The sequence below is a fragment of the Mesitornis unicolor genome, unplaced genomic scaffold (assembly GCF_000695765.1).
Source record: "Mesitornis unicolor isolate BGI_N332 unplaced genomic scaffold, ASM69576v1 scaffold13827, whole genome shotgun sequence".
NCBI classification, from domain to species: Eukaryota; Metazoa; Chordata; class Aves; order Mesitornithiformes; family Mesitornithidae; genus Mesitornis; species Mesitornis unicolor.
In genome coordinates, this window is record NW_010195838.1 from 1 (window position 1) to 22968 (window position 22968).

Below are 22968 nucleotides of genomic sequence, written 5' to 3' on the forward strand. Positions count from 1 at the left end.
AAGTGCAGGACCACATTTGAGAGTGCACCTACCAACTTTTCTAAACCAGTGAGCTTCAAGGATCCTCATGTCCCCTGTAAATTCGTCGTCTGTGAAAGACTCAGCAAGTCTCTTGTGAGCTGCAGAAAATGTGTTCAATCATAAGTAACATGTCCTGAGCAGAGTAAAACCACTTCCAAATCTAATAACTAAACTACAAAACAGAAGTTTCCAAAACACCCATAATTCCTGATGGAAAGTTATTCTCACAACTTGTATCATATGCTTGACCAGAGAGGCTTGTAAAAAACACTCAAAGGTGCCTTAAACAGCATGTTAGATAAGATACACAAGGCCGTCAACAGGTACTGCCTTGTCAAACTTTACTGTCACTGAAGTGCAATGCAGAGGAGTTCTACTGAATTTCACAAAAAAGTTGAGTGTTTTTAAATTTAGTAACAGGGTTGAGGCCTTTCTTCAAGGAACTTTTAATAAGTCCTCTGTAAAACTCCTGCACTTCTTTCTAGTGCAGTCAATTCTTTTTCAAAGGACAGCACAACTTAAAAGTGGGAACCAATTTTGACAAGCCTCTCCTGTCTTTCAGCAATTTGCTCTTACTCCTTGCCGTTTTCTAAGCCTTCCAAGGTAATAAAAAAGGAAATAGCATTAACATAATTTTTAATATGTTCCCTTTTAAACAGCTAGAACAGCAAAGACCACCATTGCCATTGAATTACTGTCTGGAGAAAGTTATGCTGTTAATTCAGTTTACAAAACCAAACTTCTTCCTTTGTGGTAGCCCTGCTATTAAAGATACTAACGTTGTTCCTGCCAGTGCAGTCAGGGTAGAGGACTGTCACTTGAGGCCACTCAGGCTGTAGTGGTAACAAATATCTGTTGTTTGCATGCATGGCCTCATGAAGGATTAAAGGGAAATTGCCTAGAAGAAACTGCAACTTGGTCTGAGAGAAGCTCCCAAGTACAGGCTTTGATAGGAATACTTTCTCCAGCAGTAGCCTGTAAGCTTTGCATAGCAAAAACTTGTAGCACTGGGATCCAGCACTGTTGAATCTCCAGTTTTAATTGTCACTGATTTTTGGTGGGAAATGGGGAACCCAGACTAAACCAAGGAGTTTAAACATTTGGTTGGTATGAACCTAATCATATCATAAAATGTTCACAGATGAAAGAACTACAGAAAATATAAGCAAAACAAAAGCATACCCAATGTCAAGTAAGACAGCATAGAGTTGATATCTTCATCTCTAGAACAGAGGAAAAATTCAGTTTTAGAAAATATTTGATTCACTTTCTTACAACAGAACACATTATTTATGTCGCAAACATCTTCATAATTGTGGATATACTCATTATTCCCCTGACAAACACGTCAGGCATTAGAAACTTCTAGCATTTGAAGATGCAGGAGGAGTATTGAAGGCCTGCAAAAAGTTCGATTGATCTGCAGCACCGAAGGTCACTGTAGAAGTGCAGCAGGAGATCTTCTCAGTTGTGGAGGCTGCAGGTTAAACTTCAAACCCCACTGACACTATGCTGTTTTCTTGACTGTCAAAATCCAGCAGTACAGTTCTTCTAAGCCAACGTAACATTTGCAAAGTAGCAAGGCTTCAGCAAGGGAGGTCCCACTCTGAAGTTCTCACTTAGAACTTCTGAAAGATATCACATCCTAGTGTCAAAGTTAAAGTGGTTGCTTAGCTTACTTTTCATATCAAAAATACCTGACAGTCTTATGCATTAATAAAAGGAAGGCAAAGAGCAAGTATTTAAAGGAAAGGTTACACAAGTAGAAAAGATGTTCCTAATTGATGCCATTAGGTCAAGCTGGGAAGTCATCTGGCTGGACTAGCATAAAAACTAATCTCTCGATTGCAAGAAAATAAGCCCAGCAATAAAATAGTACACCATGAACCATATCCATCATTAAAAAATGGCTTTGCAAATGGACTCACCTTTTCTCTTCATTTTCTGCCATGACCTTTGACAACGTAAGACGAACCAAACATCTGAGAAAAACAAGCAATGAAGAAACAAGGGGTTTTTTCCAGCAGTGTACTTTGTCCTAATTTTACAGAAGGAATCCCACTTTTCTTAAATATGTTATCACCCCATAGAACTCACAGAAGAATTCAAAGCATCAAACTGAAAATAAGATTATATTTCCCACCCTATTTCCTTATTTTGTATTATCACTTTGTTAAATCATGTAACAGCAATAAATACGCTTTAACAAATACTTTAAGAAAATACTGGAATAAATACATCTCTCTTACAATATCTGTTCTTATAAACATGACAGAATATTTCAATAGGAAGACACTGCTTCATCAGAGGATACAGGTGAACTGGTATTTTCACCAAATATATTGCTGCAGTCTCATTAGAGTCGCAACAGTTGGTCACCTGTTCAAATCACAATGTAATCATTAAATTCAAAGCAACTAATACCATTTGCTTGGGAGAGACTTGGAACATCTGTAAATTTTAAGAGTTCAGGCTTGAGCTACATCTGCAGCACCAAAAAGACTGCTATCTAATCATTCACCGAATCTGTTTTCCACTTTTCTCAATATAATAAACTATTCTTTATAAAGAAACCAGAAAAAGTTCTCTTTCCTTGGAAATATATTGGATTCTCACTTTAAAGCTGCAAATAATTGTCGGCAGTCTTGCAAATGTTCAGACAAATACTCCAAAGCTTTGACAGCCACAACTTGTTGTTCATTCTGAAAATGAATTAAAACAAGTTTTATATAAACTGCACTACCTCAGTTACCACCAAAAAAAACCCCAAAGCAGCACATTCCAAAAGCCTTTGCAGTCTACTAGCAGGAAGAAGAACAAAGGGCTCTGCACAGAAGAGCCTCAGAGTCAAGAGAAAACTGTAAGGAGAGATTATATGACTCCATGCACAAAGAGCCAATGGCAAGAACAAGATCACTACAGCTTGGGAAGGCTTTCACGCCTTACAGGGCTACAAACAAAGCCCTGTAAGACAGCCAAACGCCTCTTCTAATTATGCCAATGTAAATGGCCAGTTCAGACATCACTCAAGCTGCCAATCAAGAGGGACGAGTGACTTTTGTGTTTTTCATTGTTGACTTCTGTGTATTTTGTACACAGATTCTCCTTAGCATGTCCAAGATCAAATCCCAGAGGCAGAAAAAGATGTAACACTTTGCTAAGGAGAATTTTACAGAAATACAGAATTACAGAATGTTAAGAGTTGGAAGGGACCTCAAAAGCTCATCCAGTCCAACCCCTGCCAGAGCAGGATCACCCAGACCAGGTTACACAGGAAGGCGTCCAGGCGGGTTTTGAATGTCTGCAGAGAAGGAGACTCCACAACCTCTCCGGGCAGCCTGGGCCAGGGCTCTGTCACCCTCACAGTAAAAAGGTTTTTCCTCATGTTCAGGTTGAACCTCCCATTGTCCCTTGTTCTGTCACTGGACATCACTAGGAAGAGTGATGTCCAATACACCCTGTCATTTCCAGATACCAATATTTATAACTCAGAATCCTTTATTCTTCTGAAGAAATATTTAAAAATACAATTCCTTTATATGTGAAATCCATTTCTACTTTGCATCACACAACACATTTGAGTGAGACCTTGGCCTCAGAAGCATGAAATACTGAGAAATGCATGAAATACATAAAAATATTGCAAGGAGGCCAGGTCACAGAGGTTACAGCTGTCCTACTTATGGCAATAAAGCAAAGACAACATTATCTGCTGTACCTCTAAAGCAATTTGGGCAGCTAAACTCAGGAGGTTAGTGCCTGCATTTTCATCCATTCTCAGCTTGTCTTCATGTTGAGACGGCTTTTCTGATACCTTCCCCATTTCAATAACTGCTTCCATAGCTGAAATATACAGAGGTAAGAATTACTTTTTCTTATAAAAGCAATTGGAAGGTAGAGAGCTCTAGTGTTTCAATGAGGCTTTAAAAACGACTTATGAAAGGTTGTAATTTTTTTTCATATGAAAAACCAAGACAAGAAAGCCTGAACATACCAGCACTTCTCCACAATTATGCATTTCTTCCTACAGATGTGCCAAAAGGCTTTCCAAGCTACTAATCTAAGGAAACAAGGATGCCATACAAATGAAACTCTATCTCACATCCTTAATTTTGTTCTGCTAAATAACTGTTCGTCACTGAAGACAGAAGACTTTCTAATACATTGTCTGGGCGTGATTCCAAGCTCTCACATCTTGGCTTATGCTAAGGGTGCTGCTGCTTTTATGTTCACACTGTGCTGTGGTTCCCACTCTATATTATGTGAACAAATCATGTTGTCATTACAAAGATGTACAGAGGACAATTAATTGGCTCAGAACTCATAAGAAAATAAGCTCTGCATGTTACTCTGTATTCTAAGAAAGCATAGACTGTATCTCTCAATATTCATTGCTTGAGCTAAGATTCTTGTTAAAATAGGAAATGGCAGAACTCATTATAAAGAAGAAAGAGCCTACAGAGGTATGTCATCCTCTAAGTCATCTCCATAATTCATGTATTTTCTGGAAAATTCAGGCTCTACCTGTCCAGACAAATTAAAAGCACCAATAATGGTTCCATTAAGATTCACTTAGCTCAGTATCCTTTTTTTTTTTTACATTGTATATGCATAAAAAGAGAATATACAGTTAGTATACAATGATTTTCACCCTGGGATGCTACTATAGCTTCTGCCCATGAGAAAATTAGAGACTTTCTAGCCAGAAGCTCCATCCAGACAATATCAGATGTGGCAACGGTTTCCACGTCTTACATACTGTGTACAAAAAGTATCCCACTCTGACAGTTTAAATCTACAGCCTGACAGTTTCAGTGACTTTACAGACACTTCTTCTAGCTTCCCTCTACTGTGGAGGGAAGCTCTTTCTCAAGATGAACAGTCCAAATCTGCTTAGTATTTTCTAATGTATTTGGCACTTCTGCTCCTTGTACTGGGCCCTTTATCTTTCAAGTTCTACCTTTATCAGTATCTTTCTCCATCACTGCAATCTTATAGACACTGAATTTAGTAAAGATGCTGTTTGGATCGCACCTCTCTGCTTCTTTAACTGCCTCTTTAGCCTATTCACAGAAGAGATTAAAGGAAATCAGTACACTGGCATCTTGATATCAGTACTATAATTCGCAATAGAAGAGAACTAAAAAGATACACCAAATGTTAATGGTTACATTGTTGATATTTATGTAATTACTCAAGAAGTTTAGTTTGGCAACATCTTCCCTGGAAAGAAAATTCAAGTGACAAGAGCAGAAGATGGCACCAAAGGCTGACGATGACCAGACTGAGGAAAAAGCCAATCCCTCAAAATCAGATCTACAGAATCAGAAAGCAAGAGAAGCCCTGAGAATGCTGAAAAATTAAATTCCCTTTTGCCACTTTGACCAGTGAAGTGTAACACCCTCAAACCAGAGGGCCTAGATAGGTAAAACAGGTGCACTTCTCTGCAGAGGTGGCGGCTAACACACTGCTGTGAGAAGTCAAACATTTTTCCTGCCAAGGCTCATGTGTCTTCAAGAGAGGAGTATCTCTAATCCGAGAAGAAACCTGATACAATGAGGCACAGTCACACAACCCATTAGAATTATAGATAATAGAAGAGGCTCTCATAGCAGCTAAGATAATGAACAATGTCTTTCTGCTGGATGATGCAAGTTAGGCAGACAGTTCCCTCTCTCAAATCAAAAGAGGTACAGTAACAAAGATGTAAATCAAGTCCCAATGACATAGCTACAAAAATAAAAACAATGCAAATAAATTAATACATTTATATATAAATATGTACCTTGTCAACTTGTTTCAGATGAAGATAGCAAGAAGCTATGTTCCTCTGCAGCTTAGCCAAGTTCTGATCTATTTGCCCAGGTGTGTAGAAGCTAACAGAATAATTGTACCACTGAAGAGCTTCAGAATAGCTTTTTGCCTAGGAAATTACAAAAGACACAACACAACAACAACAAAAAACCCACATACTTATTTGAGTGATTAAACTGCCTATGTTTTCCAATTTTTTTAAAAAGGGTCATAGGAAATGAAAGATTTAGATAATCAAGTATATTCTAGTGTAATTTTTCCCCCAGAAGAGCAATCATCGCTCCCACAACGCAGGTAATATTTATTAGGAGAACTGATGCTTTACCTATTCCCATTCTTCCCTTATTCTTATGGTCACTATCAAAGACAGGACTTTTGCCTAGATGGGTCATTCATCTGACCCAGAAAGGACATTCTTATGACTAAATACAAAACAGAAATATTATTTTTAAAACCCCTCTCTCTCCAGGATAAAAAGCAACTAAAACTAAGAGAAAAAGACAAAAGTGTTTTTCACATTTAGACTGTGAACCTTGTCAAAACTATGGTGGAGATGGTACTCCCAACTGTAGTTCCAATTTGGACAGAGAAATTATTTGAAAATGAGGAGGAAGGAAGCTGTGCCATTAGCAAAATTCCTTCTTGACTACACAGACCAGAGGTAATAACACAGCACATACGTTTTTCTTTAGATATTCAAGAAATGAGTGTACGACTGAAATACAAGAGTAGAACATGAGCTCATCTTCTTCAAATACTGAAAGAATAAGAAAGTATCTTATTCTACAAGATCCCATAATATATATTCTATATATATATACTCATAGCATGAATGTATATGAACTAAGATACAATGAAGCATCCAAAGATACTTTATATTAGGCTAAAGAGAAAATCAACCTACAAATGACAACACTTCATGCTTCTTAAAGCAACAACTGACCATCATAGGGTAGAAACTGTAAAATAAACACCTCAATGTAAAGAATATTTTCAGGTTTTTTGTACCCTTCCCTGCACAGAACCAGAATGATGGGCCGCACAGGTCCCTCGGCCGATCAGTTCTGGTTGTAACTGTTCCCATGTACAAACCTTGAGATGAGGCTACCTGAAACTTCTTGTAATGGAAAACAGCACCCAGCTGGATTAAAATAAAACCAGTGCCAACTGAAACAAAGCTTAGTAACTGCTTGCACTCTAACCAAAACCAGACATACCAAAGAGGTCAAAACCCCCAGATCTTGATTTTCACTGATACAAAGAACACCATGACTGTTTGGTCCCAAACCTCATAATGTCTGGCAGCTCTGTCCCACAAGATGAGGTGCAGCCGGTTCAAGGCTTCAGGCAACAGCTGTTTCCCAGTATAATGACCTGAAAAGATACTGCAAATCATCACTTTACAAGAACTTTAAGAAGCACACTGAGAAGCACTTAAGAACTGAGAAAGACTGTCCCATAACCTACAACAAAAAACACTGACACAGCAAAAGTTTCAGCCAGGACCCAGTGTTTCATATCCTGCTTCTGGAATAAAGCAAATGAACCAAACCCAAACCAACCAACCAAACAAAAAACAAACCCAAAACAGTGGGTAAGAGAGTAAATATTTTCATGCTTGAAAAATGTAAATGTGGCTCTTGCACCTAGCTCGATGCTGTGTAAAATACTGTCTGATTTCCAGTAGATCTGGCAGTCAAAAAATACTACAGGTGCAACAGACCTGAAAAGGAAACCATTATTCAGTGGTTCAAACAAAAATATGCAACCTGCTTTAATACTGACAGAAACCTCATTGGGCTGGATGGCCAAAGTACTGACATTACACAGAACTTCTGAGAAATGTTTCCAATCCCACATGTATCAGTCACACACAGTCTACACTAAGAAGGAGGAATTGTTCCAGGAAGTTAATTTAACCCGGAGCTTTATCATGGCTGTCATTCACTATGACAGTTCAGAGTTGTCACGCAAGAGAAACATAAGGGAAAAGAGACACAAATAGAAAGAAAGATGGGAATAAGCAAAAGAGTGAAAATCAAAATTCAAGACTCTAGCCAACTAAATTCAGCTTTCAGCAAAAGATGGATACAGACCTATAATAATTTCTTCAACCTTTTGCTTAGCAAGCAGCTCCCTCTCATTCTGCAACAGGAACTCAATGTGGAGCAGGGTAATTTTTCCAAGGTCAGGTGAAGATTCAAATCGTTCAGGAATGGATTTCAGAAAATCAAAACCAACTGATTCCCTATTCACACAGATGCATTTTTAAGAGGCTGCACAAGAAGAGCTGTTAATTTTCCATTCTAAAAAAAATAACATATTCACACCATACAGCATGTGCCTCATTAATACTACTGGCACAAAAATCACACTGACAGAGTGAGTCAAGGTATGAATTTACTGCAGTTCATCTATTCAGTATTAACCTTCTATTAACACATGCTTGTTCCACAGTATTAACAAGAGAGTTTACTCCTCACAATGAAGGAGTAAGAATTTACTGCCAGCTAGAAGCATACATAGATACAATCACGATGGAGCATTCAACAGTGTGAAATTGCATGCCTTCATTTATTTTGCTGTAACTTGTTTATCCTTATACTGCTTTCATTTTTCACGATAATTATTCTAGGATTCTAATCTCTTTCATTCTGATGGTTGATTAGTTAATATGGAAGAAGGATTTCAGTCAGATAATTCCAGACTCATATATATAGCATCCCAGATATTTACTAAAACTACATAGGGAGAATTTTCATCATTCCAAAGTAAGGCTACAGCCTTGCAAATTGCCACTCAACATTAATTCACACCCTGCTGCCATAATCTGTACCACTTTGCTATAGCAAAGTCAGGCTCCCTCTCAAAACTGTTTACCTACCTCTCTGAGTTTTTATTTAAAATAAAGCATCATTGTGTAACAGATATTCTTTGTGCACGAAAGAACACCTACAAAGCCCAATTACTGTGTTCACCCCACTTTGTGATGTTTTCATACCTTCCATGCTCCAGCAGCAGTTTGGCAGTATTCAAACAAAAGTCTAAAGACATCTCATGGTGCAGGAATTCTGCAACAGCTGGATAAAACACAAAGTAGTTGAGATTATTTAATCAGTTTAGTCACTTAACTGCTCAATTTACCATTTACCTCATACAGTTTCTTGGGAAAAAAAAAACAAGCAAACAAAAAATCCCACCAACATACTAGTTCTAAAACAAAAGGAAGAATAAAACATGCCTATTGCACTTCGACGTTCATTGTACAATAAATGTACTGGAGAAAGGTGACAGACTGATAGCCCTGACGTTCCAGCCCTCTGTCTCTAAAGCAGGAACAGCATAGGCATTAGTAGCACAAACTTTTGCCTCAAGCTGCTTTCCATCAAAATATCTTATCCTTCTCCAGCAGAAACCATTTAAGACTGAGGCCAGTGCTCAGGCTGTGTGGTGGCATCCCATTACAACGGGAACTACTTAAGCCTAATGCCTTTTCCATCAGCTGTTGAATTGACTGGTGTTGATAAGTAGGTATCAGTTTTAGACCATTCAGATAAAAGTTTTAAAACTGCTAGACTGTGCTAAATGGCTGCTAACGAGATTCACACATTTATAGCTTGGATGAGATCAGAGAAGGAACACATTGAAACTTGACTGTAACAGTTGTTACAGGAAGCATTTTTAAGTGCTTAATACAAGATTGCAGTCAAATGCCTTAAACTTAGCAGGAACCTTCACTCAAAAGAAAGAGAAGTTGCAGTGCATGGACTCAACGCTCTTTTCTGCCAGCCATACAAGAAAAGACAGACATCCACTCATTAATAAACTTGCTTGAAAAACTGACTGGAGTCTTAATGCTACTAAACATCAGCAGAGTGTTTTGATAGGCAACACTATGACTCCATAATTCAAACTACAGAACAGAAGCCAGCTATTGCAATGAGTTTTGAGTAACTAACCACTTGAAAGCTGGTTTAAATTCCCCAGGAGCAATCTGAAGTGGAGTTTTTCATTCCTGCTAATTTGGCAGCATTCAAACCATTCAGCTCTGCAACAAATTCCTCATCTCATCCTACGTTTATTTTTCCAGAGCATTCATTACGCACCTGGTGCTTTCAAACCATGAAGAGTACAAAACCTCTCTTCCCTAAGATTTAATTATTTATGGAAATAAGTTTCTCCTGATACATTACCCTTTCTATATTAAAGTCCCCCAAAAAACTTTCTTCTCCTTTCATATCAATAGAAAAATCAGTCCTCTTCAAGTGACAAGTTTGAGGAATAAGAAGAAACAAGTTTCTATGCCCTAGATAAACTAAATAAACTCTGGTAACATGGGTTTATAACAACACACTGATCAGCACTTGATGCCTTTTGGCCAAAAGCTGCAAAACCACATACAGAGAAGAGCAATGGTTCACAAGTCTTTCTTCTACACTGACTGTGTAAGAGTCACCCTTTTTGAGTAAGCCTGAGGCATATGTCTAAAATAAACCATACCTTTACATTGCTGCATTTTCATTCTAACAGGCTTCAGAGTCTTTCCCCTTCCCTATTTCCAGCAAGTTGATTTAAATTCTTAACAGAAATAAAACCATGCTTAATTCAAACTTATATTAGCACTTGGATAACTCCTCTGTGAACACTGACTACTGTGTCTCACACTCTAAAACTAGAACAACATTTAGCTAATGAAGATTACTCTAAAACACAGGAGAAAGGGATTATTTTTCTTTTCTATCTACAACTCAGGCCATCTTCTTGGATATTGAGTAGTATCACCTTAATAGGAGTACAGAGCTGTGATACCTGAGTTGACATCTTCATCTGACGCTCCACTTTTAAGAAGAATTTTAACTTTCAAAAAAAGCCCCGCTGGATGCAAATTCTCCTGCATAATGAGAAACAACACATGACTCGGACAGCTGGTTACAGAATACAGACCCAATGAGAGTCCAGCACATTCATAACACAGACAAATATCAGGAAATCACATATACTCCACTGTATTCTTCAGTTCCATTGTAATGACAGAAGCAATAGGCAGGCAACTGGCAATATTTTCTTCTTAAATGCAACGTGCATCTTTATTATTTATTCTCATACTGCCAAGAGTCCATGAGAACAATGAAAGCAAGGCATACGTGATTCTCATTTTGCTGCGGCCCATTTCCAATACTTTTAAATAGAAGCTGAACAATACTGAATGATAGAAACTTTTCCTGCTTTTCTATGTGTGAATTGGCTGGATTACTCTCAAATTAATATAAGCAGAACTCAAAGTAGCTTATAATAATAAGAAATGTTGAAGAGAACAACAGTGGGAACAAAAGGAAATAATGAAGACTGTATACTACAGCTCTCACTAAAACACTGCACATTTCAGACTCTGGAATAAACATTTTCTTCTAGTTTTCCACACCTTCATACAATATCAAAACATTAAAAAAAATTATGATAACAACACTTTCTACCTCAAAAGATCTTGCAAAAGGAAATACAACAAAACCTGCAAAGGGCTTAATACTGTAGTAGCATGTTATTTGAGTGATTAAAACACACTGCCTTTTATCCTGGTCTCCTGAGCATGTGCTCATCATCATCTGTCTGAAAGCTTTAACAGCATGTAGAAAACTGAATTGGAGCTTTCATTTAAAACAGATTTTCTACTTAAAACTTATTTTGAATGAAACAGGTAATGGAAATTTTAAAATTATCAACCAAAGACAAATATAATTTTTTTTCAAATTTAAATTACTCTAACTAACCTGAAAAGACAGAAGAAGCACAAAATTAATTTAAGTCTTTATATGGGAAACAGAATTTGTACAAGGGCAAGAGACCTCACTGCAGGGACTTCTTAGAGATATATGAACTTTCTTCAGGGTAGCTGGTATGTTTATACAGCTCACTTTTCAGGTTTCAGAAGAAATACAGCCATGTTAGTAAAGCACAATAGCTAAATGAATTGTTTGAAATAAGACTGATGTAGCATGGTTACAGGGCTTTCAAAACTGAACTCTGTTTGGCACTTGCTCAATAATTTGTACAGATAATGAGATGGGGACTCAAAATGTAGTATGGAGATTTTCATTATAAGCCAAAGCAAGAAGAAAGGTCTGGTGCATAAAAAGCCATCTGCTATAAACCCCAGGTGGACCACACTGTAGTTTATTCTGTTTGTACATTTTTCATGAATATGTGCCAGAGAAATTTTAGTTGTATCAACAAAGGACCTCACTATTAATAAACAGGAGGCAGCAAGACAGCTTTACAGCTACATGTCAAGAAGTATTTCTCTATAAAAAAGCTGGGAACATGAAAACATACTTGTGAGTATGAAAAGCAAGGCAAAGAAAACACAACTCCATCTGATGTCGAGGGTAACACACCAGTGATTCATGTGGTCCATATTTTTACGTTAATAAATGCTTGAGTTTTGACTCCTGCACACCATAAATACAGCAACGCATTATTACCTGATTTGCCAAGCTTATGGCTTTCAGTGCCTTGTCAAGATACTGATGGCAGTCCCACTCGAAATAGGCTGTAGCTAACAATCGCAGCACTTTGGCCTGTGAAGAAAAACAAGCTGGAAGTATAAATGCCATCTGAAGAGCAGAAAAAGAAATAGCCACACATGAACATACATACGAATACAAAAGATTCAAAATTCAAGGTAATGAAAAATAAAAGCTCTTTGAGTCAAATGAATGCCTGGCTGGTATCAGACATACAAAGTAATTGCTCCGTTCTGAAGCATATCTAAGTCTTAAGCACAATTCACACACAAATGAACTAGAGCTCAGAGGAGAACAGAAGGGTAGCAAGGAAAAACCAGAATGAAAGAAGAAACTGAAGGAACAGGAGGTACAAACTTCATGGAGAAAAAAACCAAACAAACACAACACAAAGACATACATGATAATGGCCTTCAAATATATAAATTTTTTAAATAAAGAGGAAGAGATTAAAATCTTCTCCATCTCCACTGTGCGTTGTAAAAGGAGCAATAGGTTTATGAATGAGACAGATGAACATCTACCAGAGTGACACAGATGTAACTGATGTTGTCTTGAAAGAAAAGGGGGAAGGGAAGAAGAGATGGCCTTTCAGGATCTACTTTACCCTTACTTTCTACAATTTAATTCCTGTGAAAAAGTAGATTCACATGTGATTTAAGGGCACCCATCAGTGACTGAACTCTCAGACTAGTGCTCATAGCAACTGAACTTGCAACTCTGCCAAACTTCGTAGCAGATCGTACTAAACAGGAGGCCAAAGAATCACTGGTCAGGTTTGGCACAGCAGAGACAGATGATACAGTTGACTCAGGTTAACAAAATCCTCCTATGTGTAAACAGCAACTTCTCTATTTCTTACCAGCATTTCTTTGCCAATAGAGTATTTCACGTCCATCTTCCCAATGTCATAACTCTGCCTAACAATGACAAGTGAAAGTTAGAATTAAACGGGATGACGGAGAGAAATTCAGTCAGTCTTCTGATATGTGCAACATTCTATCCTTTCCACTTCTTAACCAGCTAGAAACCACATAAATCAAACAAAATAGTCTCAGCACTCGCTCTTACACCAAAGCAGACAAATTTGTTTTCTTTCTAAATCCCCACGTTAAAAATTGTACTCAATCACTTCCTTCAATCTATTTCACCACCTTCTGTAACATCTTCTATTGGAACATTTCAGTAGGCTTTATCAGTTCTAACCATAAGGGTTTTGGAGAAGCAGGTGTTCTCATTCTTACCTGACATAAAATAAACTCATACCAAACGTTATACAGGACCTGGTCTCAAGATCACAGCAAATCAAGAGCAGAGACAGAAACAGATGCTGGGAGTCATGATTCCCCATTCTTTTTTTAAAAGTTAAATGACAGCACAAAGGCCCACCCAGGAGAAAACGCAGTGGTAATTCCACAAAACCAGATTTGACTGCAAATGCTGTGAGTGAAGAACTGTTAGAAAGAAAAACAGTAACTGAGCGTTTGTTTCCTAATAATGGGTTCCCAATATATTCTCAGTACAGGAAAACCTTAACCCACTAGATGGAGCTACATCTCTTTCTCCACATAATTATTTGCACTTTGCAAAGGTTTCTTTCCTTCTCAGATTTTGACATCAGGACTTGGTATTTAATTTTCCACAATAATAACATACAAAAATAATCTCCAAGGCACCAGATGTAATTAATTCTACAAATCCTCTTTGACACCGTATGTGACCATAACTATTTTGAATTTGATATGCTGCCATTCATTTTCTTCTGACTACTTCAAACAAAAATAAATAAATAAATAAGTTCTCAGCTGAAGCTGTGACCTTGACATGAGGATACTCTTCCCAATAGCCTACACGTTTTCTTCCTTAGTATTGCCACGTTACATTTTTGGATCCTACCCAAACCATCTCAAACTATGCTTGTTTCCTGATGTTTGATGTCTGTGTCTTTCATTGGTCAAGGACTTGCTCTCAGTAAAGCAATCTTTTCTTAGAAACTCAAATGCTGTTTAAAACAAATCCATTTAAAACCAGTCAGAAGAATTCATCTACTCTTTTCCAATGTTTTCAAATCCTTTCATGATCATTTATGAATGGCACAAGCACTGGGAACAGCCTCTTCATAAAAATAATCTCTTTGGAAGAAATGTTAGGGAGACAATTGATGAGAACCATGGAAAGACTTTCATTTCAATGACCTGAAAATCAATGTGGAGAGCAGACAAAAATGTTAGGCAATGTTGTAAGACAGTCACTAAGTATCTGCTCAGCTAATTTGATTCAGTTAAAATCTAGTATTCTCAATTTTTTAATTAAAATTCTACTCTTCCCTTGCTCTCATCTCTCCTTTGCACATGTTTTTACATCTCAAAAGCAGGATTTTATTTTGCCTTTGCACATTACCTGAGCCAGAAGGAGCTCTGCTCATACCTCTTCCATTCATAGGTTTCCACTCCAAAGTTGTAACAGAGGATTGACAGGTAACAGGCCTGCAATAAAAGGCTCCTGCTTCTATAATGTTCTTGTAGGAACATCATTAGATCTATGACATTCCAGTCTCAGATTCTTTAAAATGCATTGTACTTTAAAGATATATCCACTATTATAACTTCTGACCTTATACAAGGGGATATCAAACATGACTGAAATGGAATCAGAACTGTGTGGGAAAGAGAAGCGTCATTAACCAGTTCAGGACACGCAAAACAGAAGGATTCTTGAAACACACGAGGTAGAACAGCTCCTCAGGAAACCACACTGAAAGCACTAGAAATGTGTAAACAATAAAAATTAAAACTAGAGAGGAAAAACTGGAATATTACAACTTCATTTTTAAAAATGACAAAGCAGTTTTATGTAGCTAAGTGAAGAGGACTCTACCTCTTCTATGGTAGACTTTTTCCCCCAACATTTCTCAAAGGGGTTAAAAAAGGATCATTCACATCACAAGTTTTAAGAGAAAACTGGTTTTAAATGCTTGGTTTTTCAGAGCACTGTTGCTTTCTGCTTTATCAGCCAGTCCTGACAATATATTTTCATAACAACTTGTCTTTCCTTTGAAATGATTTGCAGTGCAGCTGCCATGTATGGTCCAAAGAAGAGACCAAAAAAAGTCAGTTTAAATGCTAACAGGCTGCCAATATTTACATCCATTTTGCCTCTGCAGTAACTTTCTTTGCCAAGTATAAATGATGGTTTTTACAAGTGACTAGAGACTTCAAATTCTTGGGCAAGAATGAGAGATATAGCACATCTTGCATCAAATTTACTGTTTATCTCATTGCAATTCAGAGACAAAAGCACAGATTCAGTATGCATGAACAACAACAACAAAATCACTCACAGATGTGAAACCCTTCTTTTTCTAAGTTCATTTGTGAACATTTTCTTTCCAGAACAAAAGTTTACTGTATTGAGAGGGTTTCATTCAAAGTGTTTAGCATAATACTGTAGGTGTACTGTGGCATACCCCAGTCATTTACTTACATGCTTGGAAAAGTTGTATTTCAAAGGATAATTAAAATACTATTTCAGTGAATGACTGTGATCCCCATAAACCTGGCACTTCTCTGAACAAGTGTTTGTTTGCAACAATTCTGGCATTCCACCCTGTAGGGCAAGGGTTCACAGTCATGGTCCATAGACCAGTGATGATCCACAAGCTGCAAATCCTCTCCAGCAGATCTGCGGTACCATACATAACGCAACAATCTCCTTGTGACACTCTGCAAGTGCTCTCTGGTACAATGGAAGAGTTAAGGACTGATGGCTACCTAGTGGTCAACAGGTTTCAAAGTCACTCAGCAATCGCTAGCTCCTTCCTTTTTTCTCATTGCTTAAATACCACTCTTTAAACCAGAAGTAAATTGTATCTCTTATGATCAGAAATCTCTTCCTTGTCTGCATCAGTGTTCCTGGTTTGTGAAGAGCATTCATCATGAGAAGTTTAATACTATGTAATGGAGGAGTTTAAGGGGAAAGCATTAAATTAAAATAGACATAAGGAGTAGTAATGCAAAGATCCCAGTGAGTATTTTCAACAGCTCACAGTGAGAAGCTCTGGCGTTATGATTCAAATCAAAGCTAGACCTGTGAACTGACTTAGTCACTTGGATGCACTGAAGGCGGCCTGCAGATAACAAAAAACAATTTAAAATTGGCTGGACTCTAATTGGTTTAAAACTCAATTAAAATCCAAACTACTTCCCACATTTCCCTTTTAGAATTCACATCTACCTCTTTGAATTTTATTGCCTGTACCACAGAGACAGGAACAAAACGTTTCCTAAATATTGGGAAAATATTAAAGTAAGCAAATGAAAATAAATATGGGCACATTTATTCTGATATAAACATATTAAACTTTTATCTTTGCAAACAAAGAACTACTCTGCATATGCTAGAGTTTTTTTTCCTTTGAACATTGTTCTGTGACTACAAAAAACACAGTTTAGTGCAATGGAAAGCCTCCATTCATAGCTCGACAGCTTCATGAACATGAAGAACAGCACTCAGGGTAGTGAAAGACTTGCATATTAAAAGCTTAGTAACTTTGTTCTTCTCTTGTCCCATCTGTGTCCAGACAAAAGTTCACAGTGTACAAGTGAAGAAGCAATGTACAAGATCATGATGTAAAATGCAGCTGGTTCTGTCGAAGAGTAGGTCACATATTCAATTTAAAATCATTTTGCCCTGATTGCCGATTCGTCTTCTTTCTTTCTGCAGGAAGAGTTTATCATCCTATTTCAAACTATAAACTATGAGAAACAAGAAAAAATGGACTTTGGAGAGGAAAAAAAAAATAAAAACCAAACCAAACACTTTGAAGAAAAAACCTGCTATTTTCATGCAAAATGTTTAGGAAGAAAATCTCAAAGAAGCAACCAAAACCAGAAGAGATACATAATTCAGAGAACTTTTCAAAATGTTACATGGCATAAGTCATTCTTTAACATACAGAGAGGAAAGCAGATTTTCAAAGTTTGGAATGATAAAGGAGGGATGAATTCACTTACCTCTTTTGGCAATTTCATCAACATATCTTTGCAGCGCTGCATGCACAGCATCGCTTTCTGAAAATCCCCTTGAGCAACTGCCTAGGAAAGCAGTAGAGCATGCCAAGAAACTTGTTAGTGAGCAACTTGTCTTTAAAATTCATTAAAAGACTCATTCTCTGAAATAGGACGTGGGTTTTTCACATTCAGTAAAGCTAGATTTGTGATTAGATCTCTGTCCTTACAGTGCTACAATAATTCTGTACATTTCTATATATTGCCAGATGATAAAGACATTTAAAAAAATACTGCAGTCCTTAGGGAGCGTGAAAAGGCCAGATGCATGGGACAAGGTCATTCAGATGTTAAGATGACACAACAGCTCAGCAACCCTTAACCCACCTCTCCAATAATTTAAGGTCCTTCTTTGTCTCCATGATCAAATTAAAAATTTTGGCCACTGCTTTGGCCAGTTTAGGGAAGCTCTTGAGAATTTTTGAGATACTTATTCTCCCACTGTTTAAAGCTTTTATGTGTGGAAAGTAGCGTGTATGAGGTCACGGAAGAGAGAGTATTCGTTTATAGAAAGATCTCTGTCTGATGGCATATAATATTAATAGCTTTGATGATGTTCATGAGTTTGTAGTCATAGAAGTTTTAAGTTACAGAAGACTTTCCACATGTGGCTTCTATCTGCTTGTTAGATCGAAACCTTGGCTATCTGCAGTCATGATACAATTCTACACTTTCAACCAGCCTAGCTGCAAATACTAACACAGTATGATGAGTGTTCCAAAGTGACCAGTCCTGCTGTGCACCCATTACCCAAATGCAGTTTGGGGGACCCAGGCTCTACACCAGTCCTACCCCCATTCTTCAAACAAGCACAGGACACCTTTGGAACTGACACACTTATGATTCAGAAAGGCAGTTGTTTGTTTTATAAACAGCCATGCTAGCCAAATCATAGAGCAACAAATCTGAACTAGAAGATATAAACACCACAGCAGAAATTACTGTGATAAATTGGGCAAATTAAAAATCATTAAATGATTGCAACACTGAATGCAAACACAAGATCTGCTATCTTACATCTAAGTGAAGGAAATGTATCCCTCAGCAAGTCTTCAATGCCAAGCATTCATACATCTAATATTTGGGTCAGAGTTTCCCTCTATACCCCTACCTACTTATAAGGAAAACTGAGATGAACACTTACTGATTCAGCCTGATAAGAGAGCACTTTGAAGATGTTCTTCTCCACATCAGCTTTGTGCACATGAATATCTGCTTCACCATCGCTCCCCTTAAGTAACTTTGCATAGAGTTTTTCTATACTCTGGAAAACAAAGCATAGGCATCACCCATGGAACTTACAAATGGAATACAAATAAGAAATTTAAACTAGAAACAAACTCACATTCATGGCAACCTCTAGAAATTCATCTGCAAGATCTGCTTTTCCAATATCTATCCATCCTTTCCCAGTTTTCATAGACATCTGAAAATGAGAAGTGCTTTGTGAAAATACAGTCACTTTCAAGAAAGGCAATGTTAGATCTCATCTTGTTGATGCACGTATCTAATGTAGGAGAGGGGGATTTCAGCTCCAGTTTCTGACACACACCTCTCATGTCTGAACAGAGTCCTTAACACTTAGATGCAGCATAAGACTTACCCTGCCCTACTAGACAATATTTTAAGATACTGAAATAAATTAATGTGCTGCTTATATCACATTTTACCGTATGACAAATAACTGCACTGGCTTAGCAAGGTATCCCTGTGCTAATACAGGTCCACCTTCAGCACGTACATTCCCCAGAACTACGGGTACTTTTCACTTCTTTTCCAAAGCAACTCTAATAGGGTTTGAAGGTGTCCCTTGACCATCAACTGTACTTTATTGCTCACCCACCATGAGCCTTACCAAAATCTGTCTTCGAATAGTTCCCTCTGAAGGATCACTGCCTTCACAAAGGCACAGCAGTCTGCAAGCAACAAACCGTACTGCAAGAAAACACCACGGACATTCATAAGTTCCCCCTTTTTTTTTCCCAAGTCAGGCCTTGCTATCTCTGAAAGACTGCTTGCCATTTTAAATTAGAAGAAAGAAAAAATCGCAATCTTCAGGAGCAGTCTGAATTTTAGCGAAGCTTTTTAAAACTGCTTTGTAGGCAGTGGGGGAAAAAAATGTTCTCATCAAAATACCTATTAAACACTTTAGAGAAAGTTTAAGTTAAATACACGGTATTCAAAGACTTAATTACTTTGCAAGTGCTTACAGCAACATGTCTTGAGAGCCTCAAAACAGCCTTCGGCAAAATAAGGAAATGAGGTTTAATAATCTTTACATTTTCAAAGTAAAAAGCAAAAATATTTTCAGGCCTTCCTTATACAGCATGGGTGGAAAAGACACCACTTAATGTATTTAAAATAGCCTCTCCCTGGCCCTTCAGCTGCGATTCAAGATCTGAGAACATTATGCTCTACAATGACTACTTGTTTTGTGTAAACTTACCCTATTCCCTTTACCTGATATACTTTATATGATGCAGATTATATGTAATTTTGACTCTAATTCCTCAAGACAAAAATGTGGGCCAGATACTGCAATCCTGCAGAACCACATAAAGAACAGGATGAGGGAAAAGACCAAAAGCTCACTTCTGCTTTGCCCCTGCCCTGCTTCTGGCTCCAAGCAAACCCACCAGTTGTGTACCTGGCTAAAGCAGGAAAGCAAAAGGATGATTTAGAGGTTTGCTGTATGTAAACATTGATGAGGTAGCTACATTAAAGAAACAAATCTCATGTGATATAAATTGACTGACGGTATAAAATTTACATCTATGTTATTTCGGTATCTTTTTAGATTAAAATCATAGCATTAGAAGGCAAATTACAGCTTACTTTGGTCACATCACCTCTTTACTGATGCTGTGGCCCAGAAAGGGTGAATGATAACGTCTACACTGATTCTGTCACAAGATCACTGTTACACCAGGTTGAGTCTGCATGAACTGTTTATACAAGCCCAGCTGTGTATTTTGCTCTGCCTACACCCTATTTGCAAAGCTCCAGACAAATCTGCAGCACTATCAATATGCCTGTCAGCAGAGAGTTTTTCCTTTTTGTTGCTACAGCACACAAAACACATTGAGGAAGGTATAGAGCACATACATACGTTTAGCTCTTTGCTCATCACTGAGAACACAACCCGTGTGTTTAGTCACAGCCCAGTTCCACAGGCTTACTGCATCCTCTTCGACCTGAGAGGAGAATTCCATTAGATTTAGTTTTGTTCTAGATTTGGGGCACATTTAAATTTACTACTGGAAAAGGAACCATTTTTCATGTGTATCACAGTAATGACCTGTTCATGTGCTTGTGCAACTTCCTTTCCTGTTGAAGTCAAAGGTGTGAGTTTTCTGTGAAACTGTTACATGATCCCGCAGCGAGATGTGGGATAGTGACCTGAAAACAGGCACGTGGAATGGACAACATAGCATTTCTTCAGCTAAAAGTACAGATCATTCTTTTCTATAGATCCATAATTTCCGAAGAATTATAAGGAGCTGGCAGGAAGCTCATACTCTTTTCATAAGTATATTTCCTATTCTATATTCAGTCTTTTTTAAAGACTATTTCACATATTCTAAAAAACATGAGAGCACTTCTAAGATGAAGTGAAGTAAGAAAGAACATGACAGTGTAAATCCAAGGCTGATTAGACCTGAAACTAAAAAGAACTAATTAGTCATATGACCAAGAGCACATATATGTCACACCATCCATCAGTGCCTTCGGCTCCAGTTTGAAATTACAAATAGTGAACTGTGTAACAGGAACATCCAACTATTAATCCCATTAATCTATCTTATTACACATCACTGAAATGCCCTATGTTTCTATCAAGTCCTTTTCCAAGCTTATCAAAATGCGACCTCGCTTGCCCTATCCATCTCAGATGAAGTTTTCTGACAAACACTCACAGATACAAAATCACCATGTCCAAAATACAACCAATTCACTGGCAGCTTTCAGAACACATTATGTGCATTTTAAAAAGATGCTGAAAACTCTGACTGGATTGGGAAAGAGCTGTAAGTATTGCATCAGGTTTGAAAACACCTGTAAGTATTGTATCAGGTTTGTAAGGCTTCATCTCTTCTGCCCATCTAAAAGAAAAATAAGTAGTTTATTTTAAATACCTACATCAGGAAACTTCTGATACTAGCAAACAAAGAACAAAGGCTACTGACTATACACTCTTTTAAGATGATGCAGTCCTATCTAAAAATCAGTAAGCTCCTTTAACAACCTACCTTGAAGGGTTGCACTTTCCATCACTTCAGCTCCTGGTTTCCATAGCAGATCTTGCCTACAAACACACTCTTGCCTAACCAGGACACATTTTACAGGCCTTTTTATTGAAGGGATCATATGACAGATTAATGACTTCTGCTTTCTTTAAAATTAATTTAGTCCAACTGATTCAGGAAGAACTGAAGGATACCAGTTTTATGCTTCTGTATTTCTTCACAGATTGCACTAAGCAGACTTTCTGTTGCAACACTCGCTAACCTATCTTGCTCCTTGTCACAAATCTAGGGCTTTCAAAATCAGTCTTCCTTCTGTGAAAATTCACTATGAGTTAAATCTCTTTTCAAAATACAATTTTGGAGGAAAAGGTTGGACAGTATCTCAGCTAGTCTTGTTTTTATTCGATTCATGTATTTCTGATCAGACTTCTTTTTGAAAAAAGACCTGTTAGACATTTAATACTTTGTAAGTACTCCTCTAGGAAAAACATACAGAAGGAAAAAAACCCCTAAATTTAAAAACATTATAAAAACCAACCTAATTCACTTTTATAGTGTCTCAAAACGAGTACTTCCCACTCTAGTATTATGCACTGGGTTCACCAGTTAAAATTACATGCTTGCTTGTTTCCTTCTTCCTCAGGTATCTGCTGTCATTACCAGAATCCACACATAAGCTCTCCTCTGATCCAGCACCAAACTCTTAATGCATCAGCACTCTACACTTGCATTTTTGCTTCAAATTGAGTTAAGATACTACTAGAAAATTGAAGTAATAAAAAACTTAACATGACCTTAACATCACTACGATACCAGTAACTTTTCCCATTATTGCACACACTTCCTACACTTCAGGTCACTAATTTGCATTGACTTTTTAAACGTAACATCTTCCACTTTATTTCGGACTCTCAGGCTACTGGGTTCAAAACCGAAAACTGTTTTGTTCACACTCCCAACAGCAGGGGAGGGGGGAGGCGGGCGCGGGCCCTGCCGCAGCCGCAGGGCCGCAGCACCGACCTGGGCGAGCGCTACGAGGCGGGGCGGAGTACACGAAACTCCCGCTTCTTCAGGCGGGCCGGAAAGGGGCACCGGCCAGGGAGGCGGGGGCTCTACTTCAGCCGCGCTCCCGTCCTTCTCAGAAAGGCTGCCCGCCGCCTGGAAAAGCTCTTCGGTGAGGGCGGCGATACGGAACGGGGCCTCCTCCCTCAGTAACTCCCGCACCAGCCCTGTAAGACGAGAGGAGGAGAAGGCGTGAGGTACAACCCAACCACAGGCGGCAGCTCCCAGGCGCTTATC

General features: G+C 38.0%; 1 protein-coding gene across 1 annotated transcript; it reads right to left on the reverse strand.

The window, feature by feature from the left end:
* Positions 1–32: 32 nt before the first annotated feature.
* Positions 33–22898, reverse strand: TEX11 (testis expressed 11; the record flags this gene model as incomplete). Its single annotated transcript, XM_010188260.1, has 20 exons — positions 33–119; positions 1204–1244; positions 1950–2003; positions 2638–2723; positions 3740–3864; positions 4982–5084; positions 5807–5944; positions 7124–7209; positions 7932–8083; positions 8837–8915; positions 10645–10726; positions 12315–12410; positions 13219–13276; positions 14757–14842; positions 17369–17449; positions 18567–18686; positions 18768–18848; positions 19278–19357; positions 20532–20616; positions 22786–22898. Coding segments are annotated over 20 exons (1833 nt in total), but the record flags the coding sequence as incomplete, so codon positions are not given.
* Between the last annotated feature and the right edge of the window lie 70 nt (positions 22899–22968).